This window comes from Sminthopsis crassicaudata, chromosome 3 (assembly GCF_048593235.1).
Source record: "Sminthopsis crassicaudata isolate SCR6 chromosome 3, ASM4859323v1, whole genome shotgun sequence".
Classification (NCBI taxonomy): Eukaryota; Metazoa; Chordata; class Mammalia; order Dasyuromorphia; family Dasyuridae; genus Sminthopsis; species Sminthopsis crassicaudata.
Window position 1 is genome coordinate 279,639,386 of NC_133619.1, and position 27,533 is coordinate 279,666,918.

At 31.0% G+C, this 27,533-nt stretch overlaps 1 protein-coding gene across 1 annotated transcript in view; it reads left to right on the top strand.

The window, feature by feature from the left end:
• Window positions 1–27,533, top strand: part of CFAP47 (cilia and flagella associated protein 47) — a 781,966-nt gene that overhangs the window by 358,600 nt on the left and 395,833 nt on the right. Inside the window, exon 39 of the mRNA XM_074302067.1 lies at window positions 17,472–17,583. Within this exon, the coding sequence (XP_074158168.1) occupies window positions 17,472–17,583 (112 nt within the window). The remainder of the gene's footprint in view (window positions 1–17,471; window positions 17,584–27,533) is intronic.

Sequence of the window (27,533 nt, forward strand, 5' to 3'; positions counted from 1 at the left end):
GAAGAAAATGAGCAGAGAACAGGTGTGTGTGTGTGGGAGTCAATAGTATAAAAATTTGCAAAGACCTCAAGCTCCTTGAGAACTATAAAAAGGCTATGAGATTTAGTAATTAAAAAATTATTGGCAAACTTGGAGGAGTTGATGCCATTTAAATGGTAAAATCAAAAATTATATTGCAAGAAGGTGAGAAGTCAAAGGTTTAATTGAGGAAGTAGAGGCAGTTATTCCAGATTATCATTTCTAGAGAAGAGATTTAGATAGCAAGTAGTATAGCAAATAAAGCAGAAAAAAAAATTTCCCAGTCAGTTATGAAGGTCAGGTTGACTGTAGAAATATGAATTTGTAATGGGGGCCCCACTTGACTTAATGTTTTAAATTTCTTTGATAATGTTAAATATCTAGGAAGTATGAGTCAATAGAGAGGATAATGGCAATGGAGAAAATATGCAGGATGTAAAATCAATAGGTGTTGGGGACAATGGAAACAAGGTTGGAGAATATTGTTATTAAAATGGCTAAGTTTGCATTATTTTTGTTTGTGCAAAAACTTTTTAATTTGACGTAATCAAAATTTTCTATTTTGTGATCAAGAATGATCTCTAGTTCTCCTCTGGACACAAATTCCTTCCTCCTCCACAAGTCTGAGAGGTAAACTATCCTATGTTCCTCTAATTTATTTATGATCTCATTCTTTATGCCTAAATCTTGGACCCATTTTGATCTTATCTTAGTATGTGGTGTTAAATGTGGGTCCATGCCTAGTATGGCAGAATCTAGTTTTCCCAGCAGTTTTTGTCAAATAATCAATTCTTATCCGATCTTTGGGTTTGTCAAACACTAGATTGCTATTTTTATTCACTATCTTGCCCTGTGAACCTAACCTATTTCACTGATCAACTAGTCTATTTTTTAGCCAATACCAAATGGTTTTGGTGACTGTTGCTTTATAATACAGTTCTAGATCAGGTACAGCTAGGCCACCTCCATTTAATTTTTTTTTTTCATTACTTCCCTTGAAATTCTCGACCTTTTGTTTAACATATGAATTCTGTTGTTATTTTTTCTAGGTCATTAAAATAGTTTTTTGGGAGTCTGATTGGTATAGCACTAAATAAATAGATTAGTTTTGTCATCTTAATTATATTTGCTGGGCCTATCCAAGAGCACTCAATGTCTTTCCAATTATTTAAATGTGACTTTATTTTTGTGGCAAGTGTTTCATAATTTTACTCATATAATTCCTGATTTTCCTTTGGTAGATATATTCCCAAATATTTTATACTGTCGTCCATTATTTGGAATGGAATTTCTCTTTGTATCACTTGCTCTTGGATTGTGTTGATAATGTATAAAAATGCTGAGGATTTATGTGGATTTATTTTGTATCCTGCAACTTTGCTAAAGTTCTGAATTATTTCTAATAGCTTTTTAGCAGAGTCTTTGGGGTTCTCTAAGTATACCATCATGTCATCTGCAAAGAGTGATGGTTTGATTTCCTCATTTCCTACTCTAATTCCTTGAATTTCTTTTTCAGCTCTTACAGCCGAGGCTAGTGTTGCTAGTACTATATTGAATAGTAATGGTAATAGTGGGCAATCTTGTTTCACTCCTGATCTTACAGGGAAAGGTTCCAGTTTATCGCCATTACATGTGATGTTTACTGATGGTTTTAAATATATGCTTGTATTATTTTAAGGAATAGTCCATTTATTCCTCTACTCTCAAGCTTTTTAGTAGGAATGAATGTTAGATTTTATCAAATGCTTTTTCTGTATCTATTGAGATGATCATATGGTTTTTATTAATTTGATTATTAATATGGTCAATTATACTAATAGTTTTCCTAATATTAAACCAGCCCTGCATTCCTGGTATAAATCCTACTTGATCATAGTGTATTATCCTGGGGATGATTTTCTGAAGTCTTTTTGCTAATATTTTATTTAAGATTTTAGCATCAATATTCATTAAAGAGATTGGTCTATAGTTTTCTTTCTCAGTTTTCAGTCTACCTGGTTTAGGTATCAGTACCATGTCTGTGTCATAAAAGGAGTTTGGTAGGACTCCTTCATCCCCTGTTTTTTCAAATAGTTTATATAGCACTGGAGTTAGTTGTTCTTTAAATGTTTGGTAGAATTCACATGTAAATCCATCTGGTCCTGGGGATTTTTTCTTAGGGTTGATAGCTTGTTCTATTTCTTTTTCTGAAATGGGACTATTTAGACTACTTACTTCTTCCTCTGTTAATCTGGGCAAGCTATATTTTTGAAGGCATTCTTCCATTTCATTTAAGTTATTGAATTTATTGGCATAAAGTTGAGCAAAGTAGCTCCTAAGTATTTTTCTAATTTCCTCTTCATTAGTGGTGAGTTCTCCCTTTTAATTTTCAAGACTAACAAATGGGTCCAAGATTTAGGCATAAAGAATAAGATTATAAATAAATTAGAGGAACATAGGATAGTTTACTTCTCAGACTTGTGGAGGAGGAAGGAATTTGTGACCAAAGGAGAACTAGAGATCATTCTTGATCACAAAATAGAAAATTTTGATTACATCAAATTAAAAAGTTTTTGCACAAACAAAACTGATGCAAACAAAATTAGAAGGGAAGTAACAAATTGGGAAAACATTTTTACAGTTAAAGGTTCTGATAAAGGCCTCATCTCCAAAATATACAGAGAATTGACTTTAATTTATAAGAAATCAAGCCATTCTCCAATTGATAAGTGGTCAAAGGATTTGAACAGACAATTTTCAGATGATGAAATTGAAACTATTTCAACTTATATGAAAGAGTTTTCCAAATCACTATTGATTAGAGAAATGCAAATTAAGACAACTCTGAGATACCACTACACACCTGTCAGATTGACTAAGATGACAGGAACAAAAAATAATGAATGTTGGAGGGGATGTGGGAAAACTGGGACACTGATGCATTGTTGGTGGAGTGGTGAAAGAATCCAACCATTCTGGAGAGCAATCTGGAATTATGCCCAAAAAGTTGTCAAAATGTGCATACCCTTTGACCCAGCAGTGCTACTACTATATCCCAAAGAAATACTAAAGAAGAGAAAGGGACCTGTATGTGCCAAAACGTTTGTGGAAGCTCTTTTTGTAGTGGCTAGAAACTGGAAAATGAATGGATGTCCATCAATTGGAGAATGGTTGGGTAAATTATGGTATGTGAATGTTATGGAATATTATTGTTCTGTAAGAAATGACCAACAGGATGAATACAGAGAGGTTTGGAGAGACTTACATCAACTGATGCTGAGTGCAACGAGCAGAACAAGGAGATCATTATACACTTCAACAATGATACTGTATGAGGATGTATTTTGATGGAAGTGGATATCTTCAACATAGAGAAGAGCTAATCCAATTCCAATTGACCAATGATGGACAGAATTAGCTACACCCAGAAAAGGAACACTGGGAAATGAGTGTAAACTGTGAGCATTTTTTTTGTTTTTCTTCTCAGATTATTTTTACCTTCTGAATACAATTCTTCCTTTGCAACAACAACAACAAAAAAAATTAGGTTCTGCACATATATATTGTACCTAGGATATACTATAAGATATTTAATATGTATGGGAATGCCTGCCATCTAGGGGAGAGGGTGGAGGGAAGGAGGGGAAAAATTCGGAACAGAAGGGAGTACAAGGGATAATGTTGTAAAAAAGAAAATTACCTATACATATGTACTGTAAAAAAAAAAAAATATATATATATATATATATGTATATATATATATATATATATATATATAATTATAAAATTAATAAAAAAAAATTTTTAAAAATGTCCAAGTTTGGAGTTGAAGAGAAGTAAAGCAGTGAAGAAGGAAAACAAGAGGCTATTTGAAAATGGAGATTATGATCAAGATGAATAATAGAATTAGGAGACATAAAATATGAAGAGAAATGGATATAGATTAGGATCAGAAAGGAGGATATATGATTTCAAAGTCATGGAGGTGACACAGTTATGAATAATGATCAGTTTTAAGGTATTGCCATATTGATGATTGACTGAAGTAAACCTGATGAACTCATTCTCTATCTGTGGGCTATCAGTAAAAACAACTTCAGGTTGGAGAAACTCTGTGTCAGCACCCACTTAGCTCGTGCGCATTCAATTAGCTTTTTATTTTTACCAGTCAGAGCTTCAACAAAAAACATTTAATCAAATAGTTTAACAAATAAAGTGATGAGAAATTTCCACAATATGTATATGTTACCACAATAGCACTGGGAAGAGGACAAACAGAGAACATTTAAGACTAGGGACAATGTTGGGAGGAATACATGTAGGCTAATGGGATCTAGTGTCTCTGGCACCTGGTACAATGCCCAGAATATAGCTGTTGATTTATTAATTAACTTATAGATAAAATAATATATACTAGGAAGCTGTGTACCCAGCACACATATTGAAAAATGACTGGAACAATTAAAATCTTCACACTACAAGGCTGTTGATATATTCTGGAAATGTCATTCTCTTTTTTCCTGAATTTGTGGCAACTTAGCTGTCTGTTAGACACACCATTTTTGCTTGACACATCAACTGTGATGGTCATCTCATTTCTGTTGAAGTCAAATTGTTTCTATTGTATTTCTGCACTAGTCTTTTTTACACTACTACCAGTGTCTTGTTTATATTTCTATATTCTTCTATTGTTCATTTTCACTCCTGCCTCACTCTGTATTAGGCACTGTGCTGGGGTACAAGAAACTGCCCCAAGGCTAAGATTAAATTGATTATTTAACTATATATTTGGTAGTGAATTTGATCTCTGGGTTCATTGCCCCAGGTTGCTAACTGATGGGTAGATTTTTTTTTTTTTTTTAACATATTTTGTTTAGTCTCTTGTAGGGTTCCTTTGGCCTCAGTTTAGGAGTTTAGGCTGAGGCTACAAAAATTGCTGTGCTCCTACAATCCTCTCTGGATTTGCAAATTTACAAAACAACACAAGGACAAATAAACAAATCAGGCAAGTTCATCATCCTTCACATTTGTGCCCATTTTCTTGCCTTCACAAATATATCTCAGTAGAATTTTTAAAATTACCGACTGTTGTGCAACGTTCTGGACAAATAACTTCTACCTACCTAAATTTTTTGTTTCTGTTTGAAACAGCATATTTGCTTTCCTAATTGTTTTAGGACAGGGCTATAACACCAAAGGGCACTAATCCCAAAAGGATTGAGTGCTTTCTAAGACAATAAAGTGCCAGGAGTTCAAATATTTACATACTATACATAAGATAAATTTAGGGACATCAGCTAAGGCAGATAAGAGAAGGCAGACTTCATATGTTCAAAGGAAAGAGTTCAAATTCAAGAAAGTTATAAACTCTGTAGAAGTGACACAACTAAACAATGTCTAAACTTAGGAGAGAAGCTATTTGCTTTGACCTGTTTTAAAAGGGGTAGATGAACTCTTACAATCTTAGTCATCCAGTGCTACAACCTGGGATACAGTGGTTCAATATAATCATGTATTTTTTCTGTAAAGGTAATGGGTTGGGGAGGCAGGGCCAGATAATACAAGTGACATATACCACAGAGAGAGCAGAGTTACCAAGTTTAAGTGAGGCATTTCCTGCAATTCAGTCTAATTTTGGAAGAGTAATTCTTGTTTTTCTCTATTTGTTATTAAGATCAGTTTTGAGGAGCAATCAAATTTTAAAAGTTTTACTCGTATCAATTTAGAGACATATCTTAACTTTCCCATGTTCTGCATTACCAAATAGGAAAAATAAATGCTTTTTAAAAATTTAATACAAATGCCATTGTCAAGACAAGAAACAAAACGAAAAAATAAAACAAGTTAACAATGCAGATATAAGAAAACATGTATTAGTGTCAGGAAAGCAAATTCTTTAAATTATATATATGCAACAAATCAAAATAACAATAAAAAAGGCAATATGAACTTAGCATTGAGTATTTATTTACTTTTCAACTATTTTTCATTGTCCTCATGTCTAAGAGATGAAAGGAAGTAAAAGATATGTTAATAAGAGTAAAACATGATGATTTTGATGAAAAATATTAAAATGTGATAATGGAAATATAATAAAACTGCAGAATCTTAATTTATAAGTATATATGCTATTATCTTTTAATGAAATTGAAAGTAGTGTAGAGAAGAATCAATCTCTTTCTCATTTTCAATAGTAAACAGTTTTGTTTTCCATTTTGGAATGAACAGTACATTCAGTGAGTCAATTTGTTATACATTATCTCTAAAGCAAAATTGGATAAGTAGTTGACAGAAAGATGATAGATTTTATGAAGGTTCTTCAGAAAAGCCAGGGTTTATTTGATGATCTTAATAATTGCACCAATACAATTAACTACTGCTGTAATTGCCATTCTATAAATTAAGCACTTTGTCTAGTTGGTAATGGTAATGATTATCTGTCACAGACTCAGATCTGATGCCCCATTAACTAACTACTCTTCTTTATTACTGTAATAATTATTTCTGATTCCCCCCTGAAAAAAATCTCCAGTCAAGGAGTTTTCTGGAATGCTGGGTGATCTTTTAAAAATGGCAAGAGAAAATTTACCTCAAAAATATCTCTGTCCTTTTTGTCTCATGGTTTTCTGTAGTTTAGTTGTGCTAGGAATTATGGTTATATTAAATAATTAATGTAAATGAATAGTGGATAAAATATATAGCAAAAATAACTACTCTTTCCGAAAAAAAATTTCTTCATTTATTAGGGTAACATTGAGGCACCAATCAGTAAATATCTATCAAGAAAAACAAAATAACCAAGCTATCTTTATAGTAGATATAGTTATTAGAAAATGACTAGAGTCATAGAATACTCATTCCACTAGATTGTATTGCATTAGATAATGTTAGTACATATGTCATATTTCTGTTAAAAGAAAAAATAATTTAGTCTCAATTGGACAGGTTTTACTAAAATTCAGTGGAAATTAATAATTCCTTTTAAGTTGTATTCTTTTTTCCCCACATGGTGATATGTTTGTGAAATAAAAGAATGCAGTAAATTATATCTTATTGCTCTAATCAGGATTAAATTTGCTTAAGATGAAAAAAAAAACTATCATAGAAGCCATTAGATTTATGGTATATTTGTCTATCAAATGAGTTTTCTATTTAAAAGAATAAAAAATTAAATTTATAAAAAGTACTTCTAATATATCTAGCCTAACTTACACCTATAAAGAATCTCTTCTATTAGATTTTGCATAAGGACTGCTAATGAGGGAAAATTCATTATCTTAAAATGAGACAGTCCATTTTTATTTTATCCTGCTACAATTTTTGGATTTCTTCTGTTTTGTGTCTTCCATTCAAGGATATTAGTGCAATCAAACAGAGCAAATTTAATTTTGCATGACAACTTTTGAAATACTACTATTTTATCCTACCTGCAATGCCATGTTTTCTTCCTACTAAAAGTTCTTGGCTCCTCTGATCTTTATATGGCATGTAATCTACTCACAAGTGAGGTTTACTTCTTTTGGATACTCCTCAGCTTACCAATGCCTTTCTTAAAATGTAGGATTCAGAACTGAAATTGATAATACATATACTTGTAATTCTTATCCTATGCCCTCACTTTACTCAGTGTTCTGCTGTTTGTGTCCCTCCATAAGAGTCTAGGGCTTCTCCACTAAGATCCAAAATTCTGTTACTTTCTACAGCAAATAAATTAACTTTAATTTTTTGCCATGATTATCTGAATTGCTAATTATGATTCTATTAAGAACATTAGAGAATAAAACTGGAAGGTACACAACAGACGAAAAATGGAAAATATTTGCAAATTATATAAGCATTTTCTATAATGCTACATCCTTAAATGTCATGATTAAGGAATTGGTAAGGGCAGTGAAGAAAATAATGATTAAAAAAAGCAGCTATATTTGGCCAAATATATATTATAGTTTGTGCTCTGAGTCATTAATTTGCAAGATATTAAAATGAGAAAGTGATATTAAATATCCCTATTTTAATATTCCCTCTCCTCAAAAGAGAACTAGAAGAACATCAATAACTACATACTAATATTTACTATCTTATTGTTATAAAAATTTTGTGTTGATAATCATATATATAAAGGGAATCCTTTATTAGGCTATTAGATAGGAAAAGACAGGGTTTCACAAGTAATTTTCCATAGCTGACCACATCTTTGCCATCATTCAATTGATTTAAAACCATATAGAAAAACATATTTTGGTACTATGTAGATTTCAAGTTTAATATTTTTTTCATTTAAATAAAAATAACATGCAACACAGTATTAAAATATATTCTTTACATTTATCATTCAGTTATTTAGTAACAAACATGGCCAACTATGGAACATTTATAAAATAATGCATATATGTAGTTAACATAGTTAACATATCTCAAAGGATTATTTTGGGGATCATATTAAAGCATTTACATAGAGTATTCATAAAAGTCTTTGGTTACTTAGGACTGTAAACAAGATTTTTGGAATACACTGTATAAATTATTTCATAATCCTAAAGTGCTGCACACACACACCAGGAATTCTTATTAGGACATGTTGATGTCTGTTGAAACATTTTGACTTCCTAGTTCTTCATTCTTCTTAACTCCTCTTAGCTTCAACTTGTTTCTAGTTCCATGCTATCCATGGAGATGGTCGAAATATTCAGTAGGGTATTTTCACAAGTTAAAATCGTGCTAGTTTCATTATCCTGATCAGAATCTCTTATCTTTTTTTTCATTTCTTCTACCAAACTCATTATAAAACCTATTCTTCATCCCTTTTTTGGTTTAACTTCTGATGCATCTATAACTTTCTGTTCTCCATACCCATGGGCATTTGCTTTCCTCCCTTCATACATTTTGGCTATCTGGTTGACTAGTCCAACTATGAACTATCCTTGATATTTCATTTTTTATACTTTATCACCTTTTATATCTTGACAAATCTCAATCCTAGATTATCTCTAAATGATTTCTCTTTTCCTGTTCACGTACTCCACAATGTTGCTATAGAAAGTTATGTTATATAATCTCATTTGGTTTATTCTGTCTTTATGATATTCTTTTATTTTGTGAATTACTTTCTTTCTCTCATACTTCCCATGGCAATGGCTTTAAATATCATCTCTTTCCTGCCTGCCTCTTCACATTTCCTTTAAACATTCTTTTTCAGATTCCTGAAAAATCTAATCTCTTAATTTATTGAGAAAGTGATGCAATTTGTTGAGTATTCCTTATTTAACTTATTCTTTTTTCAAACCTCATACTCCTTCTATATCTTCCCCTACCTATTATCCTTTCTTTTTCTCTAATCTTTGAGAGGAATTTCTTATTCCTGCCAAAGTCAGGTCATCTACTTATGTCCTTTATCCAGTGTTGTGTTGGTAAATGTTGAACAACTAGCTCTCAAAAAAATATTAAGCACAATTTAAAATTTCATCTATACTATTAGCATTTTCTTCAACATTTTTAAAAGTCTGGATAATCAATAAAACAATAAATTGATCCTGATTTTGTATCATTTTATAGTTTCCAAGGTATTAAGGCTCATGATGAAAATTTAATAATCAATTCTTATAAATAATATAAACTATCTCTAGCAAACACTCATTATTTTCAGTCTGTCCCTTCCTACCTTACCCTGGAATTTGCCATCAATTGTTGTTTCTCATTTCCAATTTTTCTTCGTTCTGTTTACTTGATTATTTCCTATTATCTGCAAACATACCCAGGTGTCTCTTATCACTTGAAAACAAAACAAAACAAAATGCTTCACTTGATCCTGTCAGTTCTTTAAGCTATCAATCTTTCATATTCAAACTTAAAGAGAGAGGGAAAAAAAAAAAAAGACTAATTAGTTGCTATTTTTACCACCTGCTCACTTATCAGAACTATACAAGCTAGTTTCTTATATCACCATTCAAATGAAACTCCTCTCCCCGAAATTACAAATAATTTTCTAATTGGTAAATATCTTTACTTGCAGTCAAATCCCATATTACTTGTTCTCTATATAGTTTTTGATATTTGCAGTCACTTCTCTTTTGGCTTGGTTCCTACAACACTGCTCACTGGTGCTTCTGATATTAGACGTTTTAGAGAAAGCCTTGGGCCTGGAGTCAGGGCCAGGATTTCAAATCCTACCTAATACTTGATAACCATGTTATTCTGGGCAATTCATTTTAACCTCTATTTGTTTCAGTTTCCTCATGTATAAAATGGGAATAAGAACACCTACCTCTCAGGGATGTTATAAGGATCAAATGATAATATTTGTGAAGCATTTAAAAACAGTGCTTGGTATATAGTAGATATTATATAAATGTTTATTATTATCATTAACACAAGAATAGTTTAGAGATTGTTCCCATTTATATTTATATACCTGAGAACATTTTATGGAATAATATAACAGAACATACGAAAGGACTTCCTATAATTGAGCAGGAACTTAACTCCTTCATTTCTAGTAAGTTTACAAGTATTTTCTAAACTAAAAAAAGTTAAAAATGACTGGACTGAAGAAGTGGGATTAAATAGGCACATGATGATGGGTAAAGATTCTTTAATGACCTCCTGAAACTTGATTCCAGAAACTAAAAGCCAAAAAAGACAGATAATATAACTTGTTGATATAAACTGGAAAAATGATTTTCATTCAAAACTCTTTAATGATTAGGGAATTTTTCAACTTTGAATACTTTTGAATCTATAATCTTCTTACATTTAAAAAATTTACATTAAGATGATGAATGACTGTCATTATGTCATCATGTCTAACAGAGTTAAGCTAGAGAAGGGAAATATTTATCTAGTTGGAGAGCACAGGTTTTTTAGAGACTTACAATAATTAGATAACCCATTTTTCAATTTCTTGTAGGCAAAATAGTATTAAATAAGGGACATTTAAAACTCCTCTGTAACTATTTCATAACATTTGTATTATTCTAAAGAATTTCCAAGAGAGATTTAACTTTTTAGTTTTACAGTGGTTCCAGTTCCATACTATGGAGTATGTTCCCTATCACTCATGAAAAACCATTCATTTTAGTTGCCAAATTCGTTGCAGTCATATGAGATAAGATGGCAGTTGATGTAATTGTGTCTTATAATGGAGAAGAGAAAGAATTTGGAAAAGCAACATTGAAGCATGAAGATATTAATATATATTATACTTGTTGCCCTAACTATGACACTTTAAAGTAATTATGGAATATCTGGATTCATAATAGAAATTCAATTAATCCCGGAGTTTTCTAGTCAATATTCCAATTGGATGGGGATAATTATTTGTTTTCTATTAACCTAAAGTCTCATTCTTCATTGTGGTATATTAAGCTATTTCTTGGGTAATAGCAGAAGATATATAGGGTGATATTTACCTGCAAACGATATATGAGACAGAAATCCCACATGTCAAGAAAAAATGGAAATACTGGTATAAATCTCGGTTGGATATATACAGTCCCCTACAGGTAAAGTTGAAGAAATATCTTGACTGAGCCCTTGATGCTAAGCCTGTCAATCCTTGTGTAAAGTTCTGAAATGCAAAGTAAGGGAAATTAAATGTAGTGTTCTGTGGCAGGGCATTTTAACAAATTACAGGGACTACACTGGTAGGTTTAATTGGAAGATACTCATGTATAAACAGCATCAAGGAATCCAAAAGATCCCCATATACATTAGCAGAAAACCAAGGATATAATTGTTATCCCTTTCCTTAATGCAGACAGATCTTTACCTCAAAGGCTTATCTCCACTAGGTCTAAAGACCCATTCATGAACTGACTTTCCTTACATTTATACCTCAATATCTTTATACTTTAAGTTTGAACCCATTCCAAGGATGTACAGAGGTTGGGATATATTTTGATTTGGATGATACTTTGTAATTTCTGTCTTTGGGGTAGGGTGATATTACTTTAAAAAACTAATTAAATCTATCTGGCTAATTGATAACCTATGTATATTATACCAAATGGGGGCTCCTAAGAAATAGTGTTAATCAGTAGCCAACACTTCAATGTGTCCTTCATTTGGAGTCTTGGAGGAGTACTTTATGACTTCATATATTTTTTCCCTTTGAGGAATCCCTGGGAATATCATTTCAAGGAGTTTCACTTGCAAACAGCCTATTTGAATATGCTTATGAGACCCAATTGCTAAATTTTCAATGGGAACATTTACATTTTGAAAATTAGGAAAAGCTAAATATCAGGGTTCATTTTGTTGTTTCATTAATTAGCTAGACCAAATCTTTTAAAACTGTAGATTGTAACCCTATGCAGTACCTCCATAAAAGCTGGAGGTTGAGAAATTATGATTCATTATCAGGGAATGTTTGATTTATATATCTATTTTATAAAGCTATATATCTGGGATCATATAATTTCTTGGGTAAAAAAGAGGAAAAGTTTAAGAGAAAGGAGTGTAGTGATGATGAAAATGTTGATTGTTTCTCATAAGATTCAGCTACTATTGTTAAGAACTACAGTGGTCCCTGCTACTAATTCTGATTGCTGAAAATATCTCTGGTTGCTCTTTTGACTTTAAAGATCATGAAGTCATAACCTGGATCTATTTCATCTCTGGCTACCCATTTTTAAGATCAAGAAAAGATAATCACAAAAAAAAAAAAAAAATAGGAGCCATGAACTTAGAGACCCATAACATCCAAGTGGAGAAATTCTGCTTTTTCTTTCACCCAGCGCTTCATAGTTCTTTATTCATAAGCCATAAAGAAAGGTACAAGTATAGGACTTATATTAATTATGATATTCTGACTATCCATTGACAGATAGATTTCAGTTTCAGATTTCAGATTCTGACTCTGCAGTCTATATCCTCAAATGGGTCAAGAATATTTCTAAAATGAGAACTTTTAATTAAAGCTTACTTCTCACACATAGTTTTCTGTTAGTGAGGGGAAAAAAAGAGAAAAGTTATACTCAAGTCACTGAAAATATTTAAAAAAGAACTAATAAGTTCTCTCTCTCTTTCCTTCCCTTTCTCCCTTAGAAATATGTGTTCATATCCATTCCTAAATTTTTGAGTAATATCATTTAAATATTTATTATAGAGCTTCATATATTTCACTCATTTTGTTCTTTAATATTATGTTTTTCAAATTGTAAAATAACAGATTCTGACTTTAAAAGGTTCTTCAGATTTTTAAAACAATCTTTCATTTTGAAGTTTTCCAACTTTTAGATAAGGATTATACGAGAACTAATTATATGTTAAAGGATAATGATAATCAGAATCAAAGGCAAAAGTAAATAATTATTTAAAATAACCACAAATGAAGTTTATTAACTACAAATGAAAAACAACAACTAAGTTTTGTGAGAGGAAAGTGAAATCAAAGACGTTAATTTTTTTTAAACCATTCATTTCCTTTGGATAGGAACTTGTTACTGGTGACAGCTTAACCACTGAATGTTACATGACATCCTTACTTGACTAGAACTTTCATAATTAAAAGAGTGACTGGCTGTCACTGAAAACTAATTTTTTTTCACTTCTATTTTTTTAGTTATTTCTCAAGGATTTTCTGAGCATCAGGGTAATTTTATGACTTGACCTTAGGAACAAAAGAATTGTGGATTTAAGAGGAGGATCATGGAAGTTGGAAAGGCATATTGAAAGGAGTTTGCTTTTCGTCAGCCTCATAAAGAATCAGTGGGATGCACTGTGTGGGATGCATACTTCTTGCAGCCTGAAGCAAGTTAAGAGATAGATGGAATTCATTTACCCTGATTTCACTAGCAATGAAAGTTAGGCATCATTAGTTTAGAGGGGTGAGCTAGGATATATCCAAAGCTGCATGAAATTCTGTTTCCCTTCTCTCCCCTTTTCTCATTTGTGTGTTTGTGTGTGGTGTTGTTATTCAAGTAATGCTCTGGGTTGCTCTTAACAACAACAACAACAACAACAAAAGTGAAAAAGTATTAATTAGCCCCAATGCATATTGGGCCTGGTGAGTCTTGTTTTGTTTCTTTTTTAACAAAGCATTTTTTCTTAAAACAATAGTAAAAATAACACTTTCCAGACAAAGGAGAGTGATAATGAACACAATCAACATAGATTTCATTCCCCTGGGCCTTCAGTTATAGGATTTTTATTCTCTGAGTTTTTCACATTTTATACAAAATCTGAAAATATAAAGAGGAGGGAATACTCTCAATACTCTAGGATAAGAATATTTATTCTTATCCAAGGTCTGTGATTTTTCCATTATTTATATGATCATTTTCATATAATTGACTTCCTTTGTAATCCTGGACATTTGATTTTATGTATTTAAAACATTATACTGAGTCAGAACCATAAATTTTACTAGGCTGCCAAAAGGACCCATAATAACAAAAAGATTAAGAGCCTCTGCTCTAGACAAAACTGGTTGTCATCCATCCAGTCACTCTGCAGTGGTGAGATAGGGGCAACGTAGCTGACATCCAGATTCTCATAAAAGGCTTTCCAATTTGGGACATCACCTGTGTACAACCTGCCTGCAGGTTAACATTATCTCTTCTTTTCCTGTATGTTTTGTCCTAGACTATGTCTTAAGATGATTCCCCCAAAGTTCTTACTTTAAATCACCTTAGAGAAGAGTTTTAGCCCATTACTATGTTTCATTTTTTTTTTTGATGTAGATCGATTATTTTTACGTTTAAACAATGTAATAGAAATTAACATAATTTTGATCATTATAGAACAGTTGCAGATACCTAATACAGGAGCAATATACTTTGAATATGGGAGAAAGGGACACTTGTGATAACATTGAATGTATTTTGTTAAAATTTTGTTCAAGATTATAGCCTAAACTTGTTCAAATGTTCTTAAACCTGCTTCCTTTAAATGCTGTTTTTTTTTTTTTTTTTTTTTTTTTTTTTTTTTTTTTTTTTAATATCTACGGCAAAATTTAGTTTTAAGAACTTAAATTCATGTAGTACTTCAAACTAACTAAAGGATACAGTAGTCAATCCTATGGTCAAGCAGATGGTTGAAGAAAGAAAAACTTGGAAATTTTAGAAGTCCTGCCACTAGTATTTTCTGCTGTCTCATACTGGAATGAATTCAAGTGTTGATATGCCATTCAGAACCATAATGGAAATTTTACTCTCAGATATCTGAAGCTATATATAATTCAAAAGTCAAAATAGGATTATAAATAAGAAAGAAACCTTTAGTGGATTGCATCTTTTACAGTCAATTCCACTGTTCATAATCATTGCAAGAGATCAAATAATTGATTTTATGACAGCTAATTGGAGAAATCTACATAACAAACTTTTAAGTTTAATCTGCATTATTAACATTTTCTCCATTCCTTTTTTAGACAGACCAGTGATTTCAAACTCAAAGACAGGACCATGAAATTATACATAAGGCCACATATTGACTTAGAAAATCACACATTAACATTTTTATGCTCTATTGTATTTTATTATTTACCAGTTATATTTCAATGATTTTTGTTGCCTGACTCTTTGAGTTAACTGCCAATATGCATGTCTGAATTCTAAAGATAATTAACAAATTAAATCAAACTTTGATTTGTAGCATTTGTCAGGAGCCAATTGAAGCTGGTTTTAGCACATCCTGGGTCCTGGCTATCTCTTTGTAAAAGCTTTAACATTTTCTTTAGAAGGAAGGAGAATTAGATGTTAGTGACATTCAGAGTAGTGGAACTAAAGATAACAGTAACAACCTAACAACATATCAGTATCAGAAAGTATAAATAATTTGAACATTTGTAATCATGCACACATGCTGGAGAAAAAGAGACTTATTTTCAAATTTAGTTGAAATAGTAGCTGAGCAATACAGGGTACCATACAGAAAAGAGAGTGTCTTAACAGAATCCGAGGAGGAAAAAGAACTAGGAAGCAGTAAGACCCATAGCTATTATGTTGAAGAGTAAATCTGGAAAATGTTGCTCCCTGGTATTTTGAATTAGTTATATTGTGCAGAAGCAATTTGGTGGTAATGACCCAATTTGATGGTAGTTATTTCTCTTCTTAGGGATAAGATAGGGCTCAAACCCACTGTGGCACTATGGTAGAGTGACAATACCATCTTTGAGTGAGATAGGGACCCATGGAAACAAACATTTTTTTTTTAAGTGTCTTTGTCATCTGATATGTCAGATCTTCATAAATGGTTATTGATTGATTGTCCTCCTGCTTGTAGGTCATAACATTTTCTTTTCTTTATAGCCTCAATTGACTGAAAGGGAAAAGAAAACAGAAGAAGAGATCAAGAAAAGAGAATAATCCAAAATTTTTCAGGTCTTGAAGACTGGTTTTAGTCCAATACAATCTATAGAACCAGGTTATTTTTGAGAAAGCTTTGAAATTAAACCCATTTAGTTGAGTTATAACTAGCATGAAACATCTATATTTTTATCTCCACCCGGTTTCAGGGCTGTTAATCATTCTCTTTATGCCTTCTTACTTCATAATATTTCATTAATTTTTAATCTTCACATAGCATAGATACCTCCAGGGCCACTACTCTTAGGATCCCATCTCTGTCACCACCCCTCTTCTGAGGCTCTTTCCCCTACTACAAACCTTTCAGAGGTACAAACTAAAGCTTCTTAGGTATGGAACACCCTTTCTCCTACTCTGATAGCATTCATTGTTAGACTGTCCCTGAAACCCCTACTACTGCTGCCCTTTTTCTAAAGGATAACTTTGACCATTCATGGAGAGCTCAGTGCTGCAATAATGAACTATAAGTTATACATGACTAAAATAAATTAACTCTGATATTGAAAATGAAATGTTAAAACAATATTTTCTGGTTGAAATTACTGATTTGTCATTGGTTCAACTCATTCCTTATATAACCTTATTACTTTGTAAGTACTATTTGCTTTTTCTAATAATTGCTAAGTTTAAGATTAATATTGATTTTTAAATGCTTCAACTGTTTTGAAAATATGTTTAAGCAAATCATACACAGTTTGATAAATATATTATATTTCTTTCAAGCATGACTTATCTTCAAATCCAGAGCAACATTAAAAAAAAAGTCTTCCTTTTTATACCATTTTATTTACTTTTCTTCATTCTATAGGCAATATTTTGTTGGTGGAAAGAACATTGGGCTTGGAGTTAGACTGACCTAGTTTTGAGTCCCATTTTTTTATATCAACTAGCTTAGTGAGCATAGACAAGACACACCCTAGCTGAGACTCAGTTTCCTTTACTATAAAATAGAGATTAAGATAACTATAGCTTCTGCCTCACAGGTGTATTGTGAAATCAAGGGAACTATTTTATATAAATTATCTGTAAACTTAAAAATGGTATTTAACAAGAGAGTATCTCCAGCTTGAGGAATCATTTAAATTAAATTTGCTTTTAAAGTTTAACTTTTTAATGACTTGTTAATAAAGTTTAATAATTATAATTCTTCTTTATGATTTTTTCCTCTAGGTAACTTCAGATCTTTCAATGGTTTGGGGAAATCCAAGGATTACTATAGAACCTGATAATATGATTTCTTATGTTCTGCATATATGCCCATGGAAGCGAGGCACATTTAAAGGTATCAAAACTTTGTTGTTCAGTTGGTTTAGTCATAACATCTTGGCAGGGTTTCTTGGCCAAGATACTGGAGTTTTTTGCCATTTCTAGCTCATTTTACCCATGAGGAACTGAGGTAAAAAGGGTTAAATAACGTGCCTAGGGTCACATGACTAGTATGAGTCTGAAGTTGGATTTGAACTTCTGATTCTAAGCTTAGTGCTCTATCCACTGCACTATCTAGCTGCCCCAAAACTGGTAATTAATTAATTTTCTTAACCTATATAAATAATTTCCCAACTTTGTAATATTTTCATCAACTGCTTTCTCTCCATACAGACACAAAACGCATTCCACTTAAACATGAATGCAATCACTTTCCTTGGAGCATGATGACACAATGGGGTATTGTTTTTTGAACCAAAATGATCTGAGTTCAAATCATTCCTTATCATGTAGTATATAATCCAAGGCAAGTTACTTAACCTCTGCCTGATTTTCCTTATCTATAAAAAGGATAATAATATTATCTACCTCTTGGGATTTTTGTGAGAATTAAATGAGATAATATTTGTAAAGCATCTTGCAAACATTATATTATTACATAGATATGCTACATAAATATGTTACATAAATAACATAAGTATAAAAGTGCTATATAATTAATACATAACAAAACTATAGCATGCTATATAGCATATAACATGTAGCATATTACATAATAGCAATAACTATTAATATTAAGGAATTTATTATTAACATATCAGGTTCATTGTTTGACACAAGAACATAGATTCATTGATTGTCAAAATAGATGATCCTAGACTTGCATTTCCTATACTTGGTTTTTATTAATTAATCCAGAATATAATTGAAATGAGTGAACTCCAGGATTATGAAATTAAGAGTTGAGGTAGAATAATATCTTCTATGTTTAGTCTTTATTTCTTATTTGATTCTGGCAACAATCTCATGCTATAGACAAGACAGATGTATAGTTTAATTATGTTTAAGATTAAGTTGATGAGTTTGGCCCTTAGATTCTTTCAACTCTAGGGTCCTATAATAATTTGTCCCACGAGCATGACATTTTTCTATTATATTGGTGAGCAAACTGAATTAAAAAGCTTGTTTATAGAGTAGAACTCTCAAGTAGAACAGCAAGTTTCACATGCAAAATGTATGCTTTAATTCTCATTAAGATGTTTTTTCATAGTGGAAAAATATTATAATTCAAAAGTATGATTCTTCTCAAAATGCATTTTCAATCAAGAAACTAATCCAATCATTCATTTGGAAGAAATCTGAAGGAAATTATATTGTCTCTGGTAATTTAAAGTAGATAAGTATAGATTTACAGGGGGAAAAAATGCCCCTTTTCCTCTAAAATTTTCATATTGATAGGAAATCGCATGCCATATTTTCTACTTTTTTGTGGCTAAGTTCCTTGGGAAGGAATGGATATTCCAGGCACTGCCACTTTTACCCTCTCTCCTTTGACTCTCTACAACCTGGTTTCTGACTTAGCATTCAACTAAAATTGCTATTTCCACATTTATCAGTATCTTAATTGCCAAATTCAATGACCTTTTCCTAATTTTCCTTCTTGAACTCTCTGAAGCTTTTATTACCATCAAAACTGTCTTTTCTTTGATGATTTCTTCTCTTTTTTGGATACTATTCACCTCTGTCATATTTTTCCTTCCATTAAGCCTTCTACCTTCTAAAATGCTTTGTTACTATTAAGGGTATCACCATCTTCCCAGTCTCCCAGGCTCCCAACATATATATTTTCTTTCACTCTACTAATTCTCAGATGCCCCATATCCAGCCTATCACCAAGACATGTTCATTGAATTTTTATAACAGCTCTAGAATAGGTTCCCTTTTTGCCTGTGATAATCGCCATTCTGTCTCCTTTTCTCATTTCTACTCTATATTAATGGACCAAAGCTTCTTAAATTGTGGGTTACTGCCCCTTATGGGATTGAGTAACCAAATGTGGGGGCAAAAAAAATTTGGCAACAGTAAAAGGTGTAAAATATTTGACCAAAATTTAATTCTTTATATAAAAATAAACATGCACATCTATTTCATTGGTATGTGAATTTGCTTTCATCTTTAATAAATGGTAAAATTATATGTATAACAAAGAATTGTTTTAAAATAAATTTATTTATGACCTATTATTAGTAAAATTTTGATTTATATAACTATTTTATATACCTATATACTCAGGAGTCATGTAAAAATATCTCAGGTAAAAAGGGATTATGAGTTTTAAAAGTTTCAGAAGCCCTATTATAAATAGCTGGTTGGCCTGACTTTCAGAAGTCTCTCCCCAATTCAATCCATCCTCCCATTGTTCAGCCACCAAAATAATTTTTTTAAAAATGCAGGCCTGATCATGTCACTTATCTGTTCTAAAGCTTTGATTCCTTATTGTTTCCAAGTCAAATGCAATATCCTCTTTTTGGCATTTAGAGATATTTATAATTTGTCTTTCCCCTACTGTAAATGCTTTTAGTCTTCTTCAACCTTAAACTCTTCCATATACCCTTTAATCAATGACAATGTATGCTGTCACTTATACAAGATACTACATCTTCTGAATACAGGCATTTTCACTGACTGTCCCTCAAGCCTAGAGTAATTTATCTCCTCATTTCTGGCTCCTGGTTTTCCTGGTTTGCTCAAGGTCAAATCCTATATTTTATAGCAATAAAATCTCCCAATTTTTCCCAATCTCCCTTACATCAAATGCTTTATCTCTATTAATTGTTTATCTTGTATTTAAACTTTTTGTTTGTATAGGGTCTCCTGCATTAGACTGTGGGCTCCTCAAGGTCAATATTTATCTTTTGCTTCTCTTTCTATCTCCAGAACTTAGCACAGTGTTAGACACACAGTAGGCACTTAAATGTTTATTTACTGTCCAGTGCTATTTAAAAACATGTAGAATCATGCATATGCATTCTTCAAGAGACTTTTGGGGGGGATGATTTCTTTAAGACTTTACCTCTCATTTTAATCTAAAATCAAATTTTGGCCTAGCAAATTGCAGGCAATTGAAAAATATTGAAACTCAACTTTAAAAATTAAAATATAGACCCTGATCTTATCATTGCAATTTTAGTTTAATATATAAATAATGTATGAATGTTTGAGTCTCTCTACTGATATTTGTCAAAGATGGAGAAGAAATAGAGTGTTTCAGTGACAGTATACTTTAAAACATGAAGGCTTAACTGCTTTTTTGATAACTTTAAAGTGACCTGCCTAGTTTGGATAAAAATTGAAATGTCAAAGTCTAATTTTACTGTCAGATGTTGTCATATTAGCAATGTACTAAACAAATTGTGTAAAATCAGCAAGATGCACTCTCTATTTTTAATTCAGTACTATTTTATTTTTTCAATTACATGTAAAGAGAGTTTTCAACATTCATTTTTTGTAAGATTTTGAATTCCATTTTTTTCTTCTTTCCTCCCATACCTCCCTCTCATTACCAAGACAGCAAGCAATCTGATATAGGTTATAATATACAATCATTTTAAACATTTCCTTAGCTATTTTGTGAAAGAAAAATCAGAACTAGGGAAAAACTATGAGAAAGAAAAATCAAACAAAAAAATGTGACAATATTATGCTTTGACACCTTTTTAATCTCCATAATTCTCTCTCTAAATGCAAAGGGGATTTTCCATATTAAATCTATTGGAATTGTCTTGGATCAATGTATTGCTGAAAAAAGCCAAGTCTATCATAGTTGATCATCATATAATATTGCTGTTATTGGGCACAGTATTCTCTTGGTTCTGCTTACTTCACTCAGTCTACTTAACAGCCTACTTATCATTTCTTATAGATGTTCACCCCTGAACTTTTTTGAAAAACTTCTAACTTTTTCCTGATGGTTCTAGATAGATTACCCAGATGCTTATACAGCATGAAATATTTTTTTTAATTTTTTTATTATATATATATATTTTTTTTTATAATATTATCCCTTGTATTCATTTTTCCAAATTACTCCCCTCCCTCTATTCCCTCCCCCCGATGACAGGCAATCCCATACATTTTACATGTGTTACAATATAGTCTAGTTACAATACATGTGTGTGAATATCATTTTCTTGTTGCACAATAAACATCAGCATGAAATATTTTAGATTCCATCAGTTCCTTTATTTCCCTAACAGCCGTTATCTTAATAATTTTTATTATCTGAGAGGCCTTCGCATTAAACAAGAAGTCTCTTCTGTAGAACTAACCACTAATAATATCGAATGACTACTTATCATTTTAGTTCTATGTTCTTCGTTGTTTTTTATTAGGAATGGATGCTGTATTTTGTTGAATGCTTTTTCTGCATCTATTCAATAATCATATGATTTCTATTAGTTGTGTTTTGATTATGCTCAATTATACTAAGTTTTCTAGATATTAAACCAGTCCTGACTTCTGGAATAAATCCCACTTGATCATAATATATTATTCTGATAGCTTGTTGTAATCTCTTTGCCAATATATTATTTAAGATTTAGCAAGATGAATTCTTAAAATATCAGTAAATGTGTTATGCAATAATAACTTAAATTCTCATTTTCTTTTTTATAATGTTTTATGTTGTTTATAGAATTAATTTTGGGGAGAATTTGGCTACATGGAGCCCAGAAGTTAAGCTCTTCTTTGGTAGCTATAATTATGGAATTTATTTTAATCTCAATAATTGTCTATACAAAATGTAATTTAAAATTTTTAAATAGCTTATAATATGAATATATATTAAATGAATTACCATTAATGTAGCATTAGAAATATAGCAGACTAATTAATTTAAGGAGTAAGATAGATGATATAATTTGCTTAATTGGTACAGTAGTTTGCTAAAGTACAGCCTCCAAAGGTTCATAGCAACTATATTTACTCTGTATCCTTTTATATTTTTTATTTATCTATTCATGCATATCTATCTATTCATCCATCTTATTTTTTAATAATGATCAACAAATGTGTCAATCTTCATTTTATTTTCATATTTTCTAAATTTTGTATAATCTTTGTTTTTATCCATCTATAATATAGTCAGTATAACATTTTTATTGATATAACATATTTTATTTAGTAACTTTCTGATTATAGGCTTATTTTCAAGATTTTTAGTTATATATAATACTGCTGAAATAATTGCAAACAATTTTTTCTCAATGAATTAAAGTATATTACAATTCTATAAGGGTCAAAAGTTTGGTAATTTTTGTATTTCCATATTAATCACCAAAAAATTCACTCAATTCACAATTCTACTACCATCTGTTTCTCCATAATCCTTTCATTACTGAATTCTGGAACTTTGATTCATTTTTGACACTGATGAATTTTAAATAGTACCTTAACATTGTTTTAATTTGCAGGCTAAATGCCATCCTTAATTTTACAATCAGTTCCTAACTCCTATCATGTCTACCTTTGTAGTTTTCTCATATTTTCTGTCTTATCTTCTCAGACACCTTTCTGGTATAGGCCTTTATTATCTATCATCTGGACTATCCTGTTCATTGATCTTTTTTACCTCAAGTTATCTTCCCCCTGCATTCTATTCTTAACTTAACCATCAAATAGATGTATTATCAAATAGATTCAGTAGATTGTAGCAAATCACTATGACCCACAGGACTAAATACAGAGTACTTCAAAAGTACACTAATATCTTGGAGATAAATTGTATAAAGAAGCACAAAACTCTTATAGTTTAAATGTATTAGAGTATAAAACTATACTAAGACTTTTGGGATACAGTATAAAATTCTCTGTCTAGCTTTTTAAAACCTTCATAACTTGGACATTTCCTATATCACTGGTCTTCTTAATACTTTACTATGTTTTCCACTGGTTGTTGCTCATGCTTTCCTCTTCTTTTCTATTTTTTCCTGCCTTTCTTCAAGTCTCAATTAAAATTCCACTTTTAACAAGAAGTCTTTGCCAAAACACTTTAATTGCAATATCTCCCCTCTGACATTGCCTACAATTTATTCTCTATATATCTTATTTGTGTATAGTTTTTTAGCTGTTGTTGCCTCAATTATGTTGTGAGATTATTGAAAGCAAGGATTATATTTTGCCTTTGTATCTCCAGGACTTAGCATAGCACCTAGTAGGCAATAAATACTAATAAATGCTAGCTAATTAGCTAAGTGATTTTCAAGTAATTATCTACAATCTGTCCTTAATTAATTATCTAATCTTTTGTTCATTTATTCACTCGAACTTGCATTCATTCATTAATGTACTCCAAGTCATTCTTTTATTCACTGTTTTCCTATAAATGTTTTATTTTTTTTAACTTTTAGATAATTTTAAAAAGTTTAAAAATTTTAAACTTCTACCAATAGCAAATATATGACCAAAATACAAGAAAACAATGTAATTTAAAAGAATAACAAAAGCTCAAACATTAGGAAAAAATACAATAAAAAAGATAATGATTTGTACATACTTATTAGATTGTTCATTTCAATCAGTTACTCAACAAGTATTTATTTCATCTCAGCTTGTGGATACACTGACAAAGTGAAAAGGTTCCTGATCTCACCATGCTTACTATTCACCATACACAGACATAAAACAAGGGAAATAAAAAGAGTGATAGTGGGGAAGTGAAGGTGAGAGAGGAAATTGATTGGAACTAGAAGCCTAGAACATCAAGAGAAGGTTAACATAATTTTTGGTATATGGAAGAAATTCAATAGGCTAAGAGGTGGAAATGAGGAGGAGATACCTAATAGGACTAAAAGAAAGCTATTTAAATACACAGAGGCAAGAGATTAAATGTCTTTTATTGTGCAAAAAGATTCGTTTGCAAAAATTTAAGTATATTATATCTATTAATTCTATCCCTCTTACAGTCTTTATTATTTATTATAATTAGAATATAAGCATTAACATAATTCCAAGAAATAAATCAATTAGTATAATTATTTTCAGCTGCAATAGGGAAATCAAGAATCCAATAAGATACAAATTGCACTAAAATAGAAATGCTGTAAGGCAAAATCTAAAATCCTTTCAATAATCTCATAAATTTAATATATCCTTTGTTCTCTAATAAACTTTACCAAATTATTATTACTTCCAGATCATCAGGAAGGAAAAAGTCAATAAGGGAATATCTATTCTGTATGTTTTCATGCTGTATAATTTATAATTACAATAAGCTGAATTTAAACGTATTTATAACAAATTGAAAAATAAAGGTGAGGATATAGCACTTATTAAAATTTTATATTTCAGTATTTAAAGTTTTACATTTTAATGTGAGAACAAACTGAATTTATTTGTGTAAAGTTCAAGGCAAACTATTAATCACTTGAAATTTTAAAGCTTGCTCTATTTGCTACTGAGTAGCTCATTAATTCTCTGATATTAATGAGGTTTTTTTCATGAGTTGTACTCTTTTTTATGGGACAATTTCATGGATTTATTCCTGTTAAGATACTAGAATTTCAAAGCCTCATCACATACTTAGTTTAATATATTTTTTTCAAGATAAGATTTAATCTATAAATTTTATGTTTTAAGTAATTTTGAAACTCATCTATAATAGCTTATTTTTACTGGAGAATGCATAAAGGAAGAGCAAGAAGGTGATAAAAGAAGCTCACCCAAATGAACCCAAAAATATTACAATAAAAAAAAAAGGAAAACATGAGGCAAATCATTACATTAATTCTTTGCAAATTATATAAGCATCCTTTTCTTAATTATAGTAATATATCAGCCACATTGTTTTTTATTTTTGTTTTATGCTAAAAATGATCAATGACTGTAGGGACCACGTTAGTACCCTGGATATCTTAGAATCAGCTGGATTCAGGATAAGCAAAAGTCTTTATTCTTGGTCTTTTAGGGTCCCCATCAGGGGAGTAGATATAGGAATCTCCACACCTCCTTTCTCTCTCTCCACAGCCAAAGAATGATCCTGCTTGTCCTACTCCACCCTCTGATCTCTCTCCCCTTCTTTGTCCACACCCACAGATGGAGCCAGCATAAAATAGTTGGGGAGGGTCATTCTCCAAGCATATGTTAATAGAGAATTGTCCAATTGGTAATTAGCTTTAAGTGCTCAGCTATTCAAGTGCATCTCCTTTTCAGCCCTTTTAATCTTCACATAGCATAGGTATGCTTTTTCCATTTTTCTAAATAAAAATTAAAAATTCTTCTCCTCTCTCCTCCCCTCTAACTTATTTTCTTTGTTAGGATTGTTTGTTGTTTATTGTACCTTTTCCTTTTCCTCTATATTTGATTTTGCAATATTGTTGTTATATATTAAATTTTTTTTCTACAAATATTCCTTGGTTTTTTTCCCTGAAATTCTTCATCATTTCTTACCATATAATAGCATTGCATTACATTCCTGTACCAGATATGTGTTTAATCATTCTCCACCTCCTTAATTTCCAGTTTTTCACCATCACAAAAATCATACTCAAAATGTTTTTGTGTATATGGGTCTTGTTCTTCTTTCTTTGATTTCTTTGGAACATGGGATTAGTAGTGGTATTATTTGGTATAAGGGCATTCCCAATTAAATAATATTTAGGGCCTAGTTACTTATTGTTTATTAGAATTGCTATACAAACTCATTGGTCTACCATTGGTTGATTATTGAGCCTGTTTGCCCACAACTTCTATAACATTTATCATTTCTCTTTTTTCAAGTTTGCCAATTTGATAGTTATAAGATATAATCTCTGAATTCCTTCACTTTTTAATTATTAGGCAATAGGAACATCTTTTTTTTCATAGCTATTTTATTTTTATTTAAAGTTTTGAGTTCCAAATTCTTTCATTCCTTCTGCCCTTCCTTCCCTCTTTCTTGAGATAGTAAGCAATGAGATATGTTATTCATGTACAGTTATGCAAAATATTTCCCTATTAGATGTACAAGAAGACTTTAGAGACAGAATAAAAACTGGAAGTTTAAAAAATAGCGTGCTTCAGTCTGTATTTAGTTGATATCAGTTCTTTCTCTGGAAGCAGATAGTATATGTCATTATTAGTCCTTTGGGATCATCTTGGATCATTATACCACTGAGAATAGCTGAGAATAATTCTTCATTAAACAATATTGCTATTATTGTGTGCAATATTTTCCTGTTTCAGTTTACTTCATTATGTATCAGTTCATGTAAGTCTTTCCAGATTTTTCTGAAATCCTCTTGCTTATTTCTTATAGCACAAAAACTACAATTACATCCATTACAATCATATGCAAAATCTTATTTAGCCATTTCCAAATTGTTAGGCAACCCTTTGATTTCCAATTCTTAACAACCCCCCAAAAGCTGCTATAAATGTATATGTGCATATATATAGAATGTATATATTTACAAATAGGCTTTTTTGAATGTCTTTGGAATATACATCTAGCAGTGGTATTGCTAGATCAAAGGGTATGCATATTTTTATAGTTCTTTGAGTATAGGTCTAAATTGCTCTCCTGAAAGCATTTGATCAGTTCACACCACCACCAACAATGTATTAATATCCAAGTTTTTCCACATCTCTTCCCAACGTCCAATATTCCCCCCTTTTTTTTGATCATATTAACCATTTTGATAGGGTAAGATGGTATCCCAAAGGTGTTTTAATTTGCACTTCTCTGATAAGTAGTGATTTAGAGCATTTTTTAAAATATATAACTATAGCTAGCTTTGATTTATTTGACTGTTCATATCTCTTTACCCATTTATCAATTGGGAAATGACTTGTATTTTTATAAATTTGATTAAGAACTCCCTGAATTTGAAAAATTAGATATTTACCAGAGATGTTCCTATTTTATTTTATATTTTTTAATGTTCTGTTCTTCTTTGGCCCCCAATTCTTCCCTTTTCTATAAATATTGTCAATATTCTCTTAATTTGCTTGTGGTATCACCTTTTATGTATAAAATATGCACCTATTTGG